This window comes from Peromyscus eremicus, chromosome 23 (assembly GCF_949786415.1).
Source record: "Peromyscus eremicus chromosome 23, PerEre_H2_v1, whole genome shotgun sequence".
Lineage (NCBI taxonomy): Eukaryota > Metazoa > Chordata > Mammalia > Rodentia > Cricetidae > Peromyscus > Peromyscus eremicus.
In genome coordinates this window covers 34484751-34505813 of record NC_081438.1, presented here as the reverse complement: position 1 = coordinate 34505813, position 21063 = coordinate 34484751, and the positions used below count along the sequence as shown (strand labels likewise).

The window sequence follows — 21063 nt, the reverse complement described above, 5'->3', positions numbered from 1 at the left end:
GCGCAGCTCCTGACGTTTTTGTGCCAATCACTCTATCTGCTGAACCATCTCCCAGTCCAGACGGACTTTTTAAGGCTTCTGAGTAGTGAATTCGAGCCCCATCACCACCCCAGCTTATATAGTTTCTAAGAAGACCTTTACTTTTATTTTTTATGTGTATGTATATGTCCGTGTGTATGTGCATGTGTTTATGTGTCTGTGTAAGCATGTGCACATTAATATGGGTGTTTAAGGATGTTGGATCATTAGAGCTGGTGTTGCAGGTGGTTGTGAGCTAACAGATGTGGGTGCTGGGAATCAAACTCCGCCCTCTGCAAGAATAGTCAGTGCTCTTAACCCTCTCCAGCCCCCAGCTTGGTATATATCTAAGATACTTTCCACATGTGGTCTCACCTGACCCTCATAAGAGCTCTCCAGAGGGAACTAGGACATGGTATTAGAGACAGCGGGAAATCATTTAGGTCACATAATTATGTCAACCTAGCAGGCCAAAACACCAGCACAAGGAACTTAACTCTTGGAGGGATGGGCACAAAAAAATTCCACAAGACAATCCAGCCTGGATAGGAGCTTCTTGTTCTTGGGTAAAAGTAGTTACAGAAAGGAGGCTGAGGTCACTGGGTAAAAACTGGGTGAGGAGATGGCTGGAGTCTCCTGAAGAAAAGGGGCAAAACATACTGCTGAGCAGAGGCCCATTAGGACTCAGCGCCGTGACAATGGCGCCCCCTAGTGGACCTGGTGAGGGCTGCTCCCTTCCTCTGGGATTGGATGACAAAACCAACTGTGCAGGGAAAAAGCATCCCTGCGGGTTAATGCATTTGTTTTTCTGATACAGGGGCCTGTTTTATTGCCGAGGCTGGATTCGAACTTCCAGTCTCAAGGAAGCCTACTGCCTGGTCCTCTTAAGGGTTGAGATTCTAGGTTTGAACCATAATATCTGGCTTCTTGTTTTGTTTCTTTAAAAAAAAAATGAAAAGACGTGTTTGTCAGAAGTGGTGGTGCAGCAGGGAGGCAGAGGCATGCAGCTCTCTGAGTTCGAGGCCAGCCTGTTTTACATAGCAAGTTCTGGGCTAGCCAGGCCTACAGAGTGAGATACTATCTCAAAAAGAAAAGGAAAAAGGTTTTATTCCACCGGTTCTCCCCCCACCCTTCCTGGGAACTGGAATTACAAACAGTTGTGAGACACCATTGTGGGTGATGGGAATCAAACCTGGGTCCTCTGCAAGAGCAACACGTCTTCTCAACCAATGAACGGTCTCTCCAGGCCCACCGTCACCTTCTTTGTGATTTACTTGCCGTGTGTGTGTGTGTGTGTGTGTGTGTGTGTGTGTGTGTGTGAAGGTGCACACATGCATGTGTGGGTGTGCATGCCCGTGTGCACTCAGAGGCCAGAAGAGGATGTCAGGTGTTCTCTTATAATTCTCCACCGACTGTCTTTGAGGCAGGGTCTCTCCCTGAATCTGGGGGCACAACTGTGCTGTCTTAGCTAGGCTGGTCCCAGTGACCCTCCTATTTTCACCCCCTTGGAGCTGGGCTACAGGCATGTCCTGGAGACCCAGCTTGGCACATGGGTGCTGAGATCCAACCTCTGGTCTTCCTGGTCGCACAGCAATTACAGTGCTCCTCCTGATTTTTCTAATTTTTATTTTTTTGAGACAGGGTTCCTCTGTGTAGCCCTGGCTGTCCTGGAACTCACTCTGTAGACCAGGCTGGCCTTGAACTCAGAGATCCCCCTGCCTCTGCCTCCAGAGCACTGGGATTAAAGGAGTGCACTACCAACACTCACTTCAACCTCCTGATTTCTGACGATGGCAAGTCTACGCGGAGCGAGATGAAATCTCAGTGTCGTTTTGATTTGCATTTCTCTGATGGCTGAGGATGTTGGATTTTCTTTTTCATACAACACGAAAACGCCCCTCTATACTGGTTGGTTTTGTGAACTTAACACAAACCTAGACATATATCTGGGAAGAGGTAATTTTAGTTGAGAAAATGCCTCCCTTATGATTGGCCTGTAGGCAAGTCTGGGGGGCGGGTACTGCCTTAATTAATAATTGATGTGGGAGGGCCCAGCTCACTGTGGTTAGGGCTACTCCTGGGCAGCTGATCCTGGGTTGTGTAAGAAAGCAGGCTGAGCAAGCCATGATGAGCAAGCCAATAAGCAGCATTCCTCCATGGCCTCTGCTTCAGTTCCTGCCTCCAGGTTCCTGCCCTGCTTGGGTTCCTGCCCTGCCCTCCTTCCATGATGGACTGTGATGTAGAACTGTAAAAAGGAATAAACCTTTTCCTCCTCAAGTTGATTTTGGGCATGGTGTTTTATCACAGCAGTAGAAACTCTATGCCACCTTCATGGAGGGATTCTGGGTAAGTGTTCTACTATTCAGCCACACCTGGAGCCCTGCACAGCTGTTTTTTAATGCACAACCAGTTGAAGCAACCACCACGTATCTATCTCCTTCTCGAGAGTTAGTTGGCTTTAGACTGAAAACAAACTACTTCTCTGGAATAAGTCTGCTTTAGCAAAAGGAAATTCCAGCCTATGTATTACTAACTCTCCAATGTTGTCAGTTGTCAAAGTCATGGGTACATAGGGCTGTGAATGCACATTCAGATGTCTCAGCAATAACCCTTTGATGTCACAATAAAGTTTACGTCCTCCTTTCCTTCTTCTGTGGTGAGATATTGTGTACCCTAATAAATCTGCCTGAGGATCAGAGGACAGAGCCAGCCACTAGAGTAGACAAAGAGGCCAAAGTGGCACACGCCTTTAATCCCAGCACTGGGAAGCACACGCGCCTTTATTCCGAGGAAGTCACGGCAGGGTGGAGAAAGGTATATAAGGTGTGAGGAAATGGGAACTAAAGCAGTTCAGCTGAGATCCTTTCGGGTGAGGACTCAGAGGCTTTCAGTCTGAGAAAACAGGATCAGCTGAGGAGTTGACAGGGTGAGGATGGCTGTGGTCTGCTCTGCTTCTCTGATCTTTCAGCTTTCATGCCAATATCTGGCTCTGGGTTTTTTTTAATTAAAAGACCATTTAAGATTGGAGCAACATTCTTCCTTTCTGTTTTTCCTACTTTTTATTTTGAAATAGGATGGCATTTGACAAAGGCTGGCCTTGAACTTGCTATGTAACTGAGGCTGGCTTTGAACCACTGATATTCCTCCTTCTTCCACCTCCTAATCACTGGGATTATGGATATGTGTCACTGCAGCCATGTCAAGTCGGTTGTATTCTTTTTTTTTTTTTCTGTTTTTTTTTTTTGTTTTTTCGAGACAGGGTTTCTCTGTGCAGTTTTGGTGCCTGTCCTGGATCTGGCTCTGTAGACCAGGCTGGCCTTGAACTCACAGAGATCCGCTTGGCTCTGCCTCCCGAGTGCTGGGATTAAAGGTGTGCACCACTGCCCGGCTTCGGTTGTATTCTTGTGTCAGTGTTTTCCTATGTATTTGTCTGTAGTCTTCTCCACTGCTGGGACAGCTTCACCATTGTGGAAATCATATTTGCAGGTCAGCACAGTATACTCAATTTCCTCCACAGTAAACTTTGTTAGACTAATAATATCCCAATGTAGCAGGAATCTTAACAGGTCTTATTCATAAAAACAAACCTGGAGCCAGGTATTGGGGTGAACGCTGGGAGATCAGAGAAGCAGAACAAGCCTCAGCTTCCTCACCTTGCCAATTCCTCAGCTGATCCTGTTTCCTCAGACTGGATGCTTCTTAGCTCAACTGTGCTGCTCAAAAGCCTAAAAGCTTAACCACGCTATATAGTTCCTCGTCCTCATGCCTTAAATACCTTTCTGCCTCCTGCCATTACTTCTTGGGATTAAAAGCACGAGTCACCATGCCTGGATGTTTCCAGTGTGGCTTTAAACTCACAGAGATCCAGATGGATCTCTGCCTTCAGAATGCTAGGAGTAAAGGTGTGAGTGTCACCATTTTCTGGCCTCTGTATCTAGCGGCTGTTCTGTTCTCTGACCCCAGATAAGTTTATTAGGGTGCACAATATATTGGAGGACACAATATATCACCACATCCCTCAATAATAATACATGTTTGAAATGATAGATATGCTACTAAATTTGATTAACACAGTAGCAAAATATCACAATGTAAACAATTATATATCAATTCAAAATATTTTAGTGGGCTGGGGTGTGACTCAGTGGTAGAGCACCTGCCTAGAATCCTCCAGTGAGGGGCTGAGGTGTGGCTCAGTGGTAGAGCACCTGCCTAGAATCCCCCAGTGAGGGGCTGGGGTGTGGCTCAGTGGTAGAGCACCTGCCTAGCAAAAGGAAGGCCTTGGGTTCCATCCCTGTAACTGCCTAAAAATAAGAAAATACTATGAAGAAACACACACACATACTGTTGGCCCACTGGAGTACAAGAAGACCTTTTATGAGACACATGAGCTAAAGGCCCAGCTTTGGAATAAAAGAATTTAATAGCTCTGACCTCAACTAGACTGTTCTGGATCCCAGAACACAACCAAGACTTTCCACCTTGGCTCTTCATCGGGACAATCCTAATGTGGTTGCTTATGATGACATTTGTTTTCATAAGGGCTTCATTCTCTCTTCACTTCAAATTTTGGTTCTGTGAAGGGCATGTGTTACTTTAAACACACCACTCTCCTCCGATCTGCGGGGTGACCTGTAGAGGGCGTGAACTGCCATCTTTTCTAACTGGCCTTCCTCTGGTGCCCTCTACAGGCAGCTGTGAGATTACCCTGCAAACAAAGGCAGATGGGGATTGACGTGATTAGGATTCCTCAGGAAATGGACATTCTGCACACATACAGTTCAAAAAATTAAACTTCACACAACTACTTTTTAATAATTATTTTATTTTATGTACATTGGTGTGAGGGTGTCGGATCCCCTGGAACTTGAGTTACAGACTGTTGTGAGCTGCCATGTAGGTGTTGGGAATTGAACCCAGATCCTGTGGAAGAGCAGCCAGTGCTCTTAACCATTGAGCTATCTCTCCAGCACCCCCCTCTCTTAAAGATAGGGTGTCTTGTAGCTCAGGCTGGCCTCAAATGTCCTATGTAGCCAAGGATGACCTTGAATTTCTGTTCTGCCTCTACCTGGTGAAGAGCTAGGATTACAGGCCTATACCACCTCGGGATTAAGCGATTCTGGGGTGGAACCCAGGGCTTCATACATGCTGGGCGAGCACTCTGCCAAGTGAGCCTCAGCCCAGCCAACGTGCCTGCTTTTATATTGTTTCTCTCGGGTATTTATCACAGGAAAGTCTAACACACCCTCCTGCTTTAAACACCTACAAAGTTGCATCAGAAAGTGGACATCGCATTGGTGGGGAAGTTGGAGAGGTGAAGAGTTCACAGGCTGAGATTTGAGGCGTGGGCGGCCCAGGCAGAGCCTAGGTCCTCCTGAGGTGCCATGAGATGAATCTGGGCAGGTCAGAGCAGCTAGATTTTGCAGGGCAGGCCACCAGAGCAGAGTGTGGAGGGAGCCACTGTGAGACAGCTCAGGGTCCCTGTAACCTCAGTTAACGCATATGAGGGAACTGTGATGTCCATCCCAGCCCCCCAGGTTCTGGGCTCCCTCTGTTACAAGGACAGATAGGTACCCACTAAAAGCCTGTGACAGACTCCTCCGACATCAGAAGTGACATGTGGTGGCAATGCACCCCCTCCTTGTAGTGGGTAAACCCCAACTAAAGGTGCCGCTCCTCCTCAGCTGCCATCACACTTCCTTTCTCTGGTTCCCGCCTCTCACTGCTGCCTGGAAAGCAGACCCTGGTGCAGGGTCCCGCTGTAAAACCTCTCCCCTTCACTGAGACCTAGAAGAAGAGCCCCTCCCAAGTCTAGTCAGAGACCCCACCACCACCCCAACTGTTTGCTTACTTATGGCATCGAGGCCTGAGTTCTCCTCAGAGCCCCCTCCATTCAGCCGTCTGTCTGTATGTTCACATGATATTAAGAGCTCTTCTAATAAATTTCTTACCAAAATGACAATTCACTTTGGTGTCCCCCTCGAACCCTAAACTTGAGGTCTTTTAGAAAGCACCCCAGGTCAGGCTGGAAGAAATACGTGTTAGCAGCTGGGTGGGTGGGTAGCTCAGCGCTTGGGAGGGGGAAGCAAGAAGGTTAGGAATTCAAGGTCATCCTACAGAAAGTTTGAGACTAGCCCGGGATACATGACACTGTGTCTCAAAACAATAACAACCAAACAAAAATGGAATGACATGGGTTTCCTGAGGTCAGAGAGCTGGAAAAGCCAGTGTAGCATCCCAGTCTACTATCTGTCTATCAATTCCAGGCCACGTTGAGATTGCAACGTGTAGGGTTCCTGAAGCTTTGCAACAGTCACCTGAATTAGGCTCTGATGACTATGCCAGGTCTCTCTCTCTCTCTCTCTCTCTCTCTCTCTCTCTCTCTCTCTCTCTCTCTCTGTGTGTGTGTGTGTGTGTGTGTTGCATGCAAGTGAATATATATGCACATGTAACTATACATACATGGGGAGGCCAGAGAAAGACATTGGGTGTCTTCCATTATTGCTCTCTATCTTAGTGTTTTGAAACAGTGTCTTGTCGTTGAAGTGGAAGCTGGCCATTTCAGTAGGCATCCCAGCCACTGAGCAATCAAGATTCACCTGTGTTTGCCTCCCAGTGCTGGGATTGCGGGCACACTCAGCCATGCCCAACATTGATGTGGGTGCTGGGGATTCAGACTCACGTCCATGTGTTCTCGTGTGTGTGGAGCAAGCACCTTTACCCACTGGGCCATTGCCACAGTTCCATCTTTAAAATGAAAAAATTAAGTTTAAAGTATTTATTTTATGGTGTGTGCATGTGTGTACACATATGCACGGTGCTCCTGTGGTTATCAGAAGATAATCCGTGGGAGTTGGTTCCTTTTGTTTGTTTGTTTGTTTGTTTGTTTTGTTTTTTACAAGACAAGGTTTCTCTGTGTAGTCCTGGCTGTCCTGGAACTCATTATGTAGATCAGGCTGGTTTTAAACCCTGAGATCTGCCTGCCTCTGCCTCCCAAATGCTGGGGTTAAGGTGTGTGTCACCATGGTACCTGGAGGTTCTTTCTTGAACTCACATCAGCCAGGGTCTTTACCCATTCATCCATCTTGTTGGCCCTTCTTTGGAATTTTTGATGTCAACTTTCATTGCTTGAAAAGTGCCATATGGGATGGTTTTCTCTGGGGTCTGATTTTTGGGGGCATATCTGCCTAATACCAGGGGATCCCCAGGGCATCTGTGTCACAAAAAACAGATAATAAAAGGCAGCCTCTCTCATGACATTAGGGTTGGTGGCCATTTCTCCTTAATTAACTCAAGTGAGTCTGTCAAATACAGCCTCCAGCCCATCTGGAAATTGAGATGAGGATGCTCATGTTTCTTGTTCATGAAAAAATCAGCCTTCTAACAGCATTTGGTTTCTTTTGTCTGGTAGCATTTCCTACTTATCTAAGCAGCTTTGTGCTCTTCTATACATTTTGCCCTTGGTCAAAAATCCATACACTGAAATAAAGACCCCCGAGTTGGGTGAGGCAGGGGGAAGCTCCAAGGATAAGGTTTTAGTTGAAATTACTCGAGGAATTCTTAGCAAGAAGCCTGCAAATGTCATCACTGAAGGCAAACAGGATATTATCATCTGCAGGATCTTTAACAGGATGGGAGGAAAGCAAGCTGTGGGAATCTCAGTCCTTAAGGAAGATGCCAGAAGAGTACAGCTGGATCACGTGATAGCTGTGTCTTTAACATTTCAAGGCACAGCCAATGTGTTTTCTAAAGAAAATTTTGATTTAAGAAGTAAAATATGTTAAGCTGGACCTGGGGAGTGCAGGCCTGTATTTCCAGCACGCAGGGAGCTGAGACAGAAGGATCATGGGTTCAAGGCAATTTAGTGAGACCCTGCCTCAAATCAAAAGTGCTGGGGCATGGTTCAGTGGTAGAGCACCTGTCTAGAATCCCTCAGTGAGGGGCTGGGGTGTGGCTCAGTGGTAGAGCACCTGCCTAGAATCCCCCAGTGAGGGTCTGGGGTGTGGCTCAGTGGTAGAGCACCTGCTTAGAATCCCCCAGTGAGGGGCTGGGAGTGTGGCTCAGTGGTAGAGCACCTGCCTAGAATCCCCCAGTGAGGGGCTGGGGGTGGCTCAATGGTAGAACATTTGTCTAGCATAGTGAGGCCCTAGGTACTGCACAAAAATGATGATGATGATGATGAGGATGCTGTTAAAGAACAGAAGGAGAGTCCGTCTCTCAGGGAACTCATTTCTTGTCCACTAAGAAGAAAGAGTTTGTCTCCCCACGCTCTCACACTTGACCTTGGCCATCTTTCTTCTTTTTGATGTGTGGTGGTGTCTAACTGTGGTTTCAATTCATGTCTCTTTTAATGACTGATAATGCTGAGCATCTTCTCATTTGCTCATTTTTCATCTACAGTAATGATCTCTCAGGGAGCAAAGAAATTATGATGTAGGAAAAAGGGGAGAGAAAATGGAGAGAATATTCTTGAGAGAGCAAGAAAGAACCCAGAGTAGGCAGGAGGAGCTGGGTTTAGATAGGATAAAAATGGAAGATTCTGCTGGGTGTGGTGACACACACCTTTAATCCCAGCACTCAGGAGGCAGAGGCAGGTGGATTTCTGTGAGTTCAAGACCAGCCTGGTCTATATAAATTGAGTTTCAGGTTAGCTAGGGCTGTATAATGAGACCCCATCTTAAAAAAAAAAAAGAAAAAGAAAAAGAAAAATGAAAGAATGAAAAAGAAAAAGATTCTATGAGGAAGTGAGGTCTTTTTTTTAATTAACTTTCTCATTGCTATCACAGAATACCTGACAAAAAGCAATTTAAAAATACGAAAGATTTTTAGTTCACAGTTTCTTACAAATTGGTCCATTATGATGGGGAAGGTGTGGTGGGCAAAGTATTCACATCATGGCTGCCAAGAAGCAGAGAGAAACGGGAGGGGGGCAGAGCAAGATGTGGCCCTCAGGGACACTCCCCAGAACTTACTTCCTCTAACCAAGCTGAGGTTCCATTCCTCCAAACAGTTTATTCAAAATCGGAATCCAAGGCTGGGGGACACAGCTTGTTGGTGCAGCGCTTGACTTGTGTGTATGAGGCTCTGGGTTTGCTCCCCAGCACGGAAACATTAGAATCTATCCATGGGTTAAATCTACCAAGTCAGGCCGGGCATGGTGGCCTTTAATCCCAGCACTCGGGAGGCAGAGGCAGGCGGATCTCTATGAGTTTGAGACATCCTGGTCTACAGAACGAGTTTCAGGACAGCCAGAGTAACACAGAGAAACCCTGTCTCAAAAACAAACAAACACTCCCCCACCCCAATCTACTACTTAAGGTTCTTATGATCCAATTGTCTTTAAACCCCCCTTGCAGGCCGGGCGGTGGTGGTGCATGCCTTTAATCCCAGCACTCGGGAGGCAGAGGCAGGAGGATCTCTGCAAGTTCGAGGCCAGCCTGGGCTACCAAGTGAGTCCCAGGAAAGGCGCAAAGCTACACAGAGAAACCCTGTTCGAAAAACCAAAAAAAAAAAAAAAAAAAAAAAAAAAAAACCAAAAAAACCCTTGCAGGTACACCCAGAGAGGTATGCTTTGTGGACTTCTTTGGTGTCTCTTAAGCCAATCAATTTAACAATCAAGATAAACCATGAACAGTGTGGAGAGACGGCTCAGCAGTTAAGAGCACTGGCTGTTCTTACAGAGGACCTGGGTCCAGTTCCCCAGGTCACCCACATGGTGGCTCACAACAATCCATAAACCAGTTACGGGGGTCTGACTTCTGTGGCCTTTTCTAACTTTCTTTTCTGACTTCCGTGGCCACCAGGCACACCCCACAACACACACACACACACACACACACACACACACACACACACGACACTCAATCGCAGAAAAGAAGGCAAATTTTAAAATAATCCTCACTTCATCAGGAATAAAGTGCTAGAACATGAAGGGATAGGGCAGGAATGACTTGGTGACCTGGTAAACATGTGAGAGAATGGACAGAGAGCTTAGAGTCTGATTTCTCCAAATTTGAGGGAATTTGGGATTGCATAGTTCAGCCTGAAGAGACCTGTAAACTCTAACAGACAGTGTTGCTTGATACCATCAACAATGACCTGGGACTCCCAAGAACCAGATTTGGTTTCACTGTGACCCAGTCACCCGATCCAGACGCCTTGAGCCTCTTTGTAAGTGCAGAAGGTGTTTTTTGGCCAGTGTTTGCACAGCTGGGCAGCATGATTCACAAACCTGTGAATTATTCATGCTTTTGACCTATTCTAACGAGAACTTCACCCAAAAGGCTAAATTATTAAGCACTGGGAGTCATCGCTGTTGCTGCTAACTAGAAAATTCACTAAAAAGCAGTGAATTTTATTTTACAGAGATGTTTTTGCTTCTTAGAGATGAAAATTTATTAATGACACATAATTGCTCTCAAAACACATGCTGGGTTAGCCAGGCGGTAGTGGCGCACGCCTTTAATCCCAGCACTCGGGAGGCAGAGGCAGGCGGATCTCTGTGAGTTCGAGGCCAGCCTGGTCTACAAAGCGAGTTCCAGGAAAGGCGCAAAGCTACACAGAGAAACCCTGTCTTGAAAAACCAAAAAAAAAAAAAAAAAAAAAAAACCACAAAAGAAAAAAGACAAAAAAAAAAAAAAAAAACCACATGCTGGGTGGCGGTGGCACATGCTTTTAATCCCAGCACTTGGGAGGCAGAGACAGGCGGATCTCTGCGCTTGAGGCCAGCCTGGTCTACAGAACGAGTTCCGAGACAGCCAGCGCTACACAGAGAAACCCAAAAAACCAAAACCAAATCAAACAAAACCTCCCCCACACAGAGGAAAAGACACCCTGACAGGAAAAAGCAAACACTGCCACCTGAGTAGAGGCTTTTTAAGACATGATGAACATAGTTAATAATGACCACAATAGTGACCTCAAACTCGGAGCCAGGCAGAACTTTTCTGGCATAAGCGATATGCTAGGGTGTCTTCACAGGAAGGAACTAAGAAACGCGTTGCTAGGAGTGAGTCTGTTGTTATGGGCTAACTGTCAAGCTGAATCGACTTGGTTCTGTGCACGTGCATGTGGAAGACAGAGGTTGACATTGGTGTCTTCCTCGATCACTCTACCCCCCCCCCCCCCCCCCGTTTGAGACAGGGTCCCACTTTGTATCCCTGGCTGGCCTGGAACTCACAGAAAACAATCTCCTTCTGCCTCCCAAATGCTGGGATTAAATGTGTGCCCACTACACCCCACCCCAATCACTTTTCACCTTATAGGCCTCTCACTTTGGAGCTCACTGATTGGCCAATGAGCCCCATGGATCTTCCTCTTCTACCTTCTACCTCCTCAGTTCTCTCTCTCTCTCTCTCTCTCTCTCTCTCTCTCTCTCTCTCTCTCTCTCTCTCTCTCTCCTCCCGTGTGTGCATGCATGAGTGCACATGTGTGTATCATTCCTTGCCTGTGCATGTGGAGGCCAGATGATGACTTTGGGTGTCTCTTCACTGAACCCAAATTTTGCTGGTTTAGCTACCTTGGCTGGCCAGCAAGTCCCCAGCACCCACCTGTCTACAGTCCTTCTCCCAACACTACTTCTGGCAAACAGGAACCTTTGTAACAGTTGGACCCCAATAGACAGAGCTTGATTAGTCACTGATAGTGTCCTTAATTTTTGTCACAAAAACCTCATCTTTGCACAGCTTGGGTCATGGATCCCTGACTAGAGGTGACTAGGAATGAAGAAATGACAGATACATGGGCACAGAAAAGCTGGGGTTGGATGGTCTGGGCTCTTGGATGGAGAAGCCTCAGCACCCTAGTTGTTACCATGTTTATTGTAAACTGTTGAATAGGGAGGCAGGGTTATTACATACAGATAAACAAGGAGATCAGGTTATTATATACAGATAAACAGGGAGGCAGGGCTATTACATAGAGATAAACAGGGAGGCGGGGTTATTACATACAGATAAACAAGGAGGCGGGGTTATTACATGCAGATAAACAGGGAGGCGGGATTATTACATACAGATAAACAGGGAGGTGGGATTATTACATACAGATAAACAGGGAGGCGGGGTTATTACATACAGATAAACAGGGAGGTGGGATTATTACATACAGATCAACAGGGAGGCGGGGTTATTACATACAGATAAACAGGGAGGCGGGGTTATTACATGCAGATCAACAGGGAGGCAGGGTTATTACATACAGATAAACAGGGAGGCGGGGTTATTACATACAGATAAACAGGGAGGCGGGGTTATTACATACAGATAAACAGGGAGGCGGGGTTATTACATACAGATAAACAGGGAGGCGGGGTTATTACATACAGATAAACAGGGAGGCGGGATTATTACATACAGATAAACAGGGAGGCGGGATTATTACATACAGATAAACAGGGAGGTGGGGTTATTGTTTACAGCTGAAGAAGGGGGCAGGTTTAGCTAATCAGGTAGGGGCTGTCTCTGTAGGGGAGCAGTCTTCAGTCCATAAACATCCCAGGGGAGAAAGGTCTGTGGGACATTTTCTGAACACACTATCAACATTTGCACACAGACCAGAGGAAGGCTTGGCCATTGCTCTGAGCCTCACCTGGGGAAGGCTTTGCCACTCCCATGGGGCTGAGGCATCGGTCCTTGGCATGGCCATGCCATTTCAAACAATGCACACGCATTGAGGACCACATTTGCTCCCTACACTAACGCCCAATTCAGGACCACCAAAGGTAGGGCAAATACTACACTCTCCAAACCAGCTACACGGGATGTCCCACTTCTGACTAGGTGGTCTCTCTATATCTTTCTTCTTTTCTTTGTGTGTATGTGATGTATGTGGAGCCAGAGGTCAACCTCGGTGTGGTTCTTCAGGTGTTTGTGAGACAGGATCCCTTACTGGCCTTGAACTCACAGGGTAGGCTAGACTGTCTGGTCAGTGAGCCCCACGGATCCCTCCATCTCTGCTTCCCCAGCACTGAGATTACAAGGCTCCTCACCATGCCCAGGTTTCTTATGTGAGTTCAGGGGGTTAAATCAGTTCCTCTTGCTTGTGAAGAAAGCACTCTGCCAACTGAGCTCTCTTTTAGACCTCTCCTTTTTGTTTTAAAAAGACAGGGTCTCAATGTGTACCTCAGGCTGCATCTCCTATCTCAGGCTCCTGCGCATTAGGATCACAGGTGTGCACCAGTGTCCGGCCATTATCTCCATTCTCGGTCAAAAAAAAAATTGCTGACCACAGCAGCACACAACGGTAGTCAAATGCTGAAGAGGCCAGCCTGGGCTACACCTGCACTGGCTGCTTTTGCAGAGGACCCGGGTTCAGTTCCCCGCACTCACATGGTGGCTCTCAACTGTCTATAACGTCAGCTCCAGGGAATTCAGTGCTCTCTTCTGGTGCACTGATATACACGAGGCAAAGCACCCAGATGCATACAATAGAAATAAATACATGTGTTAAAAAAGATAAACCAATTTGAATCCAGCGTTTGGTGGTCTAGGCCTGTAATTCTAGCTACTCAGAAGGCTGAGGCAGGAGGGCCTAAAGTCCAATAAATAGAGAACTTCGGTTTTTCCGAATGAAAAAAGCTACTCAGTTCTGTCGCACAGTGCTGACTCTACTGTCCTGTATGCACACTTCGAAGAAGTGAGGAGGCCAGGAAGATGGCTTGGCGGGCGAAGTGCCTGCTACACAAGCATGGGGACCCACCCATGAGGACAAAAACCCACATCAAAAACGCTGGAGCTGGTGGTGTACTTCGAACCCCCAGCACTGGGTGGAGGAGCCACGGGGAGCCCTGGAAGTTGTCGGCCAACCAGTCTGGCTAAGTCCTAGGGCACTAGGTTCACTGAGAGACTGTCAAAAAAATAAAGTGGAGGGCAACTGAGCAAGATACTGGACATTGACCTCTGTCTGCACACATGTGTGTGCACACACAATGTAAACACACGTATATCCACACCCACGTAGCCATAATGCCATCGGCTTGGGAAGCTGAGGCAGGATTGCGGGCCTACCTGGAGCAACACAGAAACATGCCATTTCAAAAAAAAAAGAAATGCTGGGTCTGGGAATGGAACTCAGTTGATGGAGCACTTGCCCAGCACTGAATGGTGGGATACACCAGGGTCCCAGTGCTCTGCTCTGGAGATGGAGGCAGGAGTTAGAAGTTCAATGTCATTTTTAGGTACATGTGAATTTGTGGTCAGCCTGAAATACATGTCTGTGTCAAAGAACAGAAGCTAACAGGGGCACATTTTGTGCCATGTGTGGTTTCAGATTTAGCAGGACAATGTCCAAATCAAGATGTTGGTAGGAAAATTATGTGCTGGGTGGTGGCGGCTCACACCTTTAATCCCAGCGCTTGGGAGGCAGAGGCTGGTGGATCTCTGAGTTTGAGGCCAGCCTGGTCTACAGAGTGAGTTCCAGGACAGCCAGGGCTACACAGAGAAACGCTGTCTGGAAAAAAACAAGAAAAAGAAAAAAAAAAAAAAGAAACAGAAAAAGAAAATTATGTAACCAAGGCCTTGGTGACATTGACTTTTGAGGTTTTCCTTCCTAGACTGATGTCAGCCTCACACATACTCACACATACACTAAAGACAGACCTTGCTGAACAGCCACTGCTAACATCTGGGGAGTCTTCATAGAGTGCCCAGCAGGCCTCCAGCAGCTTCTCCACACTTTACCAACTAGCTTTGTTTGCAGAATTGAAACCTTAGTTAAGGTTTGTTGAGGTTTTTTTTCTTTTAATTGGCTGATTCTACCCACATTTCTATAAATAGAAAAGAGAGAAAGGGACTGTGCATGGTTTCATTACTAAGGTAAAGACACTTGAGCTACACACACTTGATCCTTGAACGTGAAATCTAAGAGGTTGTAACGATCACAGTTTCAATCCTATATAAGGTAGTGAAAGTCCATCAGGTTTGTCTTTCGCTTATTCCTACCTACAACTCTTACCCCCTCTTGATTTTAAATCTAAACTGGTGAGTAGCTGGTGGTCTTCCCAGACCCCAAGATCTCCTTCTCTACATCCACTATATTAGACTTGTAGATTTTCTACTCAGAAATCTTCTCTTATAAACTTGGCTGGCACTTGGGAGGACTAGTCTTTCGCAGGGGTCTGCAGTATTGCAATTCTCTGGCTGATGCACGACAAAGCTGTTGTGTTTATAACATGGCTAATTTTTAAATGTCTCGTAGCTGCCTATGCTGATTGATTAGGTAAGTGTAATTTTTACAGGAAGACTGGACCTTAAGAAAATAACTTTTATTTGGTTTTAGATTATTTAAAGACTGGGCCATGTAGCTCAGGCTGGGTTGGAGTTCATTATGTAGCCAAGGATGTCCTTGAACTCTTCATCCTCCTGCCTCCTGAGTGCTGGGATTACAGGTGTGCACATCAAGTCCATCTTGGCCTTTTTTTTTAACTTCAGTTTTGGAATGAATTCAGGAGAAATCATGGAGTCAAGAGTGTTGGGAGTATTTTCTGTATCTGGGTTCGTCTGGGTATTCTGTCCTATCACTCAACAGGTGCTTATCACATTTTAAAATTCTAGAAAAACACAGGGTTGGGCGAGTGGCTGAGACTGTGTGTTCTACCCACATGTCCATTTTTCTCCATCGCTGTTGCTCATATCTCATTTATTCTGTGTGACCAGGTGGACAATGAGCATCACGGATGTGCTTAGTGCTGACGACATTGCGGCAGCCCTGCAGGAATGCCAAGGTGAAGAAAGGGGACCGCAGGAGCAGGGCGTGGTGGCACCCTGGGGGCTGAAGAAGAAGGATAGCAAGTTCCAGGGGAGCCTGGACTGAGAGTGGGAGCTTGTCTCAGAATCAAAACAAAGGGCTGTAGCTGCAGCTCAGCAGATAGGGTGCCTGCCTAGCATGTATGAAGACATGGGGTCCACCCCCTTCATTGCAAAGATAGGTGATATACACCCGAATTCCTCACACTAGGGAGATGGAGGCAGGAGGATCAGTTTAAGATCATTCCTGGCTACATAGGGAGCTTGAGGCCAGCCTGGACTCATGAACCCCGTCTCAAAAACAGGCAAACAAACAAAAATAACAATAAAGTTGAAGGGAGACACGAGGCAGGCATGCATTCCCACTTGCAGCAAAGCGTAAAATGTAAACTTTGCTGAAAGATTCCAGGATCCATTAGTGGAACTGCGGTAAGTTAGACCGCTAACATGATAGGGATTCCAAGATCTGAGTATGCGGTTATGTTTACATAAGAGGAAAGACATTTACTAAAGGAGTGAGAGAAAAAGTCAGTGGGAGCCGGGAATGTAGCTCAGTGGCAGAGCGCTCGCCTTGCACGCACAAGGCTCAGAGTTCAGTTTGCACTACTGGGGGGAAAAATAAACCCCAGTAGAAAGGATGGGGTTGGAGCTCAATACTAGGGTCAGCCCGAGCTGTATAGTGGGTTCCAGGCTAGCCACAAAGGAACAAGAGTAGGTCAGTGCACTTATTCTCTTGAGCCTGTTTGAATCCACTGTTTTCCACCAACCACACGCGTGGTACTACGGACTTGTGTGCAGCTTGTTCAGTGAGGAGAGGTAGGGGAAGGCACAGAGCAGAGCCAGGAGAGGTGGGCAAAATCAAGTGGAGAGGGCAACCTGGGGCAGAGGGGACACAGTGACATCACAGACCACCTAGTCTAGGCTCTCTGAGTCTTGAGAAAGTCAAGTATGCATGTAGCTCAGTGATGATAGGGAAGTATTTTAATACCCTATGCTTTTGTCACCCAGGCACAAACACAGAATGTGATCCACTGAGAGTCAGGATAACCTCTCTGTTCTTTAGACCCAGACACTTTTGAACCACAAAAGTTCTTCCAGACATCAGGCCTCTCCAAGATGTCCGCCAGCCAAGTGAAGGATGTCTTCCGGTTCATTGACAATGATCAGAGTGGATACTTGGATGAAGAGGAGCTCAAGTAAGCTGTATACTGAGCAATTCAGCATGGCTAGATGGGGCTGGGGTGCAAGGTACCCCGTGTGCTCAGTGCTTTCTCCATGGCCAGCTCTGGCATTGGATATTCATCTGCATTTCATTAAAGAATGTAAATTGGCCACGCTTCTACCCACACGGGGCACTACATGTGGCACTAAAGACTAGGTACAAAGAGCAATTTATTCGAGAGATTTCCTCTGGCGAATGACACTTGACAAAACTCTTCAACACAGATATCCGGCATTGGTTTCTATGGCAAAGGAGAGCTCTGCCACCTAGGCTTTGACTGATGTTTGTGCCTGTCGGATACGTGGACTCAAAGGAAAGGAGGAAGGAAGAAGGGGAAGGGGACAGGGGGAAGGACAGATGGGTGGGAAGGGAGGAAGGGAGGGAGGGAGGGAGGGAGGGAGGATAGAGAGCACAAGGTCTTTCAGGAACTTGCCACCAGCCTTTTGTGGTGCTGTAGGTTTTTCCTCCAGAAGTTCCAGAGTGATGCTAGAGAGCTGACTGAGTCAGAGACCAAGTCCCTGATGGCTGCAGCAGACAATGACGGAGATGGGAAGATTGGGGCCGATGGTAGGTCTGCTCCTGCATGTTGTGTAAGACACATCGGCAGAGGGGATACCCAAGGGGTTTCCCGGCTAAACCCCTTTTCTGAGTTCTGATGAATTCAGTCTTCTCACCTGCAAACTGGGATCGGGCAAGCATGCCAATTGCGCATATACATGTGGTATCACTGGGGATGTAGCTCACGAGCCCAGCATGTGCTTAGCATGTCTGAATTTGGTACCTAGCACTGCCCACCCCTCAATGCACACAAATTCTGGGATGGGGATGGTGTGGTGGCTCAGTGAGTAAAAGGCTCTTGCTGCCAAGTCTGGTGACCTGAGTTCAATCCCTGGCACCTACGTGGTGGGAGGAGAGAACCAACTTCCAAAAGATGTCTTCTGACCTCCAAGCGTGTACACACACAATTCTGGAAGACAAGAGCTGACATCTGTAATCTCAGCACTTTAGAGGCTGAGGTAGGAGGACTGTAGTGAGTTTGAGGCCAGCCAGGGCTACAGAAGGAGCTCAAGGACAGCTAGGATTACAGAGTGAGACTCTGTCTACACACACACACACACACACACACACACACACACACACACACACTTCTGTGTTACATGATACAACATAACTATGAACTAGTCACTAACTAGGAACTTAGAAAAAAAATGGTTCCCCTGATGAAGGGACTAGCTGACCACTTGGCCTCCCAAACCATTTTGCAAGGTGCTTTAGTCCAGCTTGAAAATAATGCAAGAGATGTCTGCCAGGATTTAAACAAGGCCAGTTTACTGCCCACCAGTGGATGTATTAAACAGAGGGCAGGAGCTGGGAGGAGGCTCAGTCAATAGTGTCTGCCACACAAGTGTTAGGACCCGAGTTCAGATCCCCATCAGCTGGGTTAAAAGCTGGGCATGATGGCATGCACCAGTGATAACAGCAGCTGGTAGAGGGGAAGCATGGAGACAGCAGATCCCGGGGGGGGGGGAGTGGGGGGCTTACTCACCACCCAACCTAGCCAAATCAGTGAGCCTAGGTCTCTATGAGAGACCTTGTCTCAAAAAATAAGGAGGAAGAGCAATTGAGGGCAATAATGATGTTAACTTCTAGTCACTACATGTACATGTGCACCACCACCACCACAAGGACAAATAAGCCAACTACTATTCATGGCGTCATCTGTGCAGAGCCCTATATTCAAATGTCATAAGATTGTTCATGCTTGATTTTGTCAAGCTGCTAACATTTCTGTTTAGGCGATGACTCAGAGGATGGTATAGGAGAGCCCTGCCTGCGGCACTAATTAGAGAAACTGAAAATGCTAAAGCACATTTGTTTGTCTGTTTGGGGCACGGTCTCAGGTACAGCCCTGGATGGCCTTGAACAACTTATGTAGCTGGAGCTGACCTGCCACCACCTCCCTGGCTCTGTGCTTTGTAGATATATGTCACATGCCCTTAGGTACTTACTGAAATGTATTATTATAATTCACCACATGAGCTCATGAGGCTTTTATAGGTCCTAGACAAAATGGCTGAGACAAAGGAAGCTTGGTGTATTTAAACATAACCATGAAGTCTGGCTGGTGGTACATGTGTGTAATGCTAGCATTTGGCAAGCTGTGTAGTTTGAGGCCAGGCTACATCATGAATTCTGGGTTAGCCTTGGTTATGGAAGTAAGACCCTTTCTCAAATTTAACATGCTAATTTACAAAAAGCTACCGTCCTGAAAGATTCTACACAGATAAAATTTGGACCAGTTAATATTAAGCAAATCTCCATTTTCAATTTCATTGTGCACCAGCCACAGTTTATTAGTGTCAGGGCTTGAGAGATGCTAGGTGGGTAAGAATGCTTGCTGCACAGGCCTGAGGACCTGAGGTTGGATCCCAGCACCCATGTAAAAAGCTACACATGGCCACGAAAAAACCTGTAACCCCAGTGTTGTCTGAAGCGGAGGTAAGGGAATCATTATGGCTTGCTATCTTTGAGTCTAGCTCTAGGTTCAGTGAGAGACCCTGTGTCAAGGGAAGAATAATAAGAGTGATAGAGCAGGACACCCAGAATCCTTCTCTGGCCTCTGTGGGCTCACAGCTATACGTATCACACACACACACACACACACACACACACACACACACACACACACCCCATTCTCTCACACACAAAAGATTCTCAGATCATTGGTATCAGTCTTTTAGTAACGTAAACTTTTGAGGAAGACTAAGGTTAGGGCTCAGTGGAGGAAAATCTATTTAAAGTTCTCCTCTATTGGATAATACAGCTACAGAACAGTGAAGGAAAACCTCCCATGTTTATCTGAAACGAACCAAAATCATGTCACATGTTTACAGTGAACCATTTTACCAAATTCCTTCATTGCTGGAGAAAGATGACTGAGCTGAGCTCTAACCCAAGGGGCTATAGATATGAAGATGTTTGTTACATATAATTATACTTGGGGCTGGAGGATGGTTCAGCAGGTCTAAAGCATCTGCCATGCAAGTGTAAGGACCAAAGTTCGAATTCCCAGAACCCATGTAAATGCTGGGAGAGCCAGGTGGCCCACCTGCAACCTCAGGCCTCACTTGAGAAGTGAAGACAGGGATCCCTGGATCCCTGGCAAGCTAGATTAGATGGATCAGTGAGTTCTACGTTCAAGTGAGAGACCCTACCTGAGGAAGACTCCTGATGTCAACCATTGGTTTCCACCCATGTATACACATGTGCATCCACACACATGCACACATATACATCCCACACACTTGCACACATATGCAGAGGAAACAGTGTATGTTGTTGCACAGGCTTGCAATCCCACACCTGGGATGGTGGAGGCAGGAGGATAAGGAGCCAGGAGTTCAAGATCATCCTTGGCTATATAGAAAGTTTGGAGCCAGGAGTTCAAGATCATCCTTGGCTATATAGAAAGTTTGAGACCAGTAGTCTACATTAGATCTTGTCTCAAAAAAATTATGTACAGAAAGCTAGGCATTTGGCAAGCACCTGCAATACCAGCACTCTGGAGACTGAGGCAGGAGGATAATCAACTTGAGACCAACTGGAGCTGCTAGGGGAGACCCTACCTAAAAAGTAATGCAGGAGGCTGGATGGGATGCATCAAGCTCCCCTGATGCTCACTGATGTTCACAGTGTCTTCTAGGCATGTCCTGAATGGGACCAGGCTTCTCTGAGAACTTACTAATCTCTTTTTTTCTCTCTTCAGAATCCTCCAGGGGACAGCACATCTGTAAAACACTGAGTCTGTTCTCTCCTCTTCCATTCTAGAATTCCAGGAAATGGTGCATTCTTAAAGCCCAAGTCTATGGAAGAGAGAGCGGAAGGGGCATTCTGCCAGAAGGTCTCCAAAGCCCTGGGATCAGGAAGCTCCCCAACCTATCCCGAACTAATTTCCTGAGTCCTCCTGAAGCACTTCTGCAATGTGCTCCTTGTTTGAGGAAATGCAACGGTCTGTGGCTCTTCATTCTTTGGTGGTGGTGGGTATAGGTCGTGATGACTTCTGTAAGTCCCCCCTGGCAG

General features: G+C 46.8%; 1 protein-coding gene across 1 annotated transcript; it reads left to right on the top strand.

Moving 5' to 3' along the window:
- Positions 1-15678: 15678 nt before the first annotated feature.
- On the top strand, positions 15679-20837 carry LOC131898497 (oncomodulin). The gene is made up of 4 exons (XM_059249689.1): positions 15679-15739; positions 16825-16957; positions 17441-17550; positions 20812-20837. Exons 1-4 carry the CDS (start codon positions 15679-15681, stop codon positions 20835-20837), a joined length of 330 nt encoding a protein of 109 aa, XP_059105672.1.
- Positions 20838-21063: the final 226 nt, after the last annotated feature.

Coding starts and splice junctions, on each gene's coding strand:
- LOC131898497 (XM_059249689.1), top strand. CDS start 15,679: ATGAGCATCACGGATGTGCTTAGTGCTGACGACATTGCGGCAGCCCTG. Junction 15,740..16,824: donor AGCCCTGCAGGAATGCCAAG/GTGAAGAAAGGG, acceptor TCTGTTCTTTAG/ACCCAGACACTTTTGAACCA. Junction 17,551..20,811: donor TGGGAAGATTGGGGCCGATG/GTAGGTCTGCTC, acceptor CTTCCATTCTAG/AATTCCAGGAAATGGTGCAT.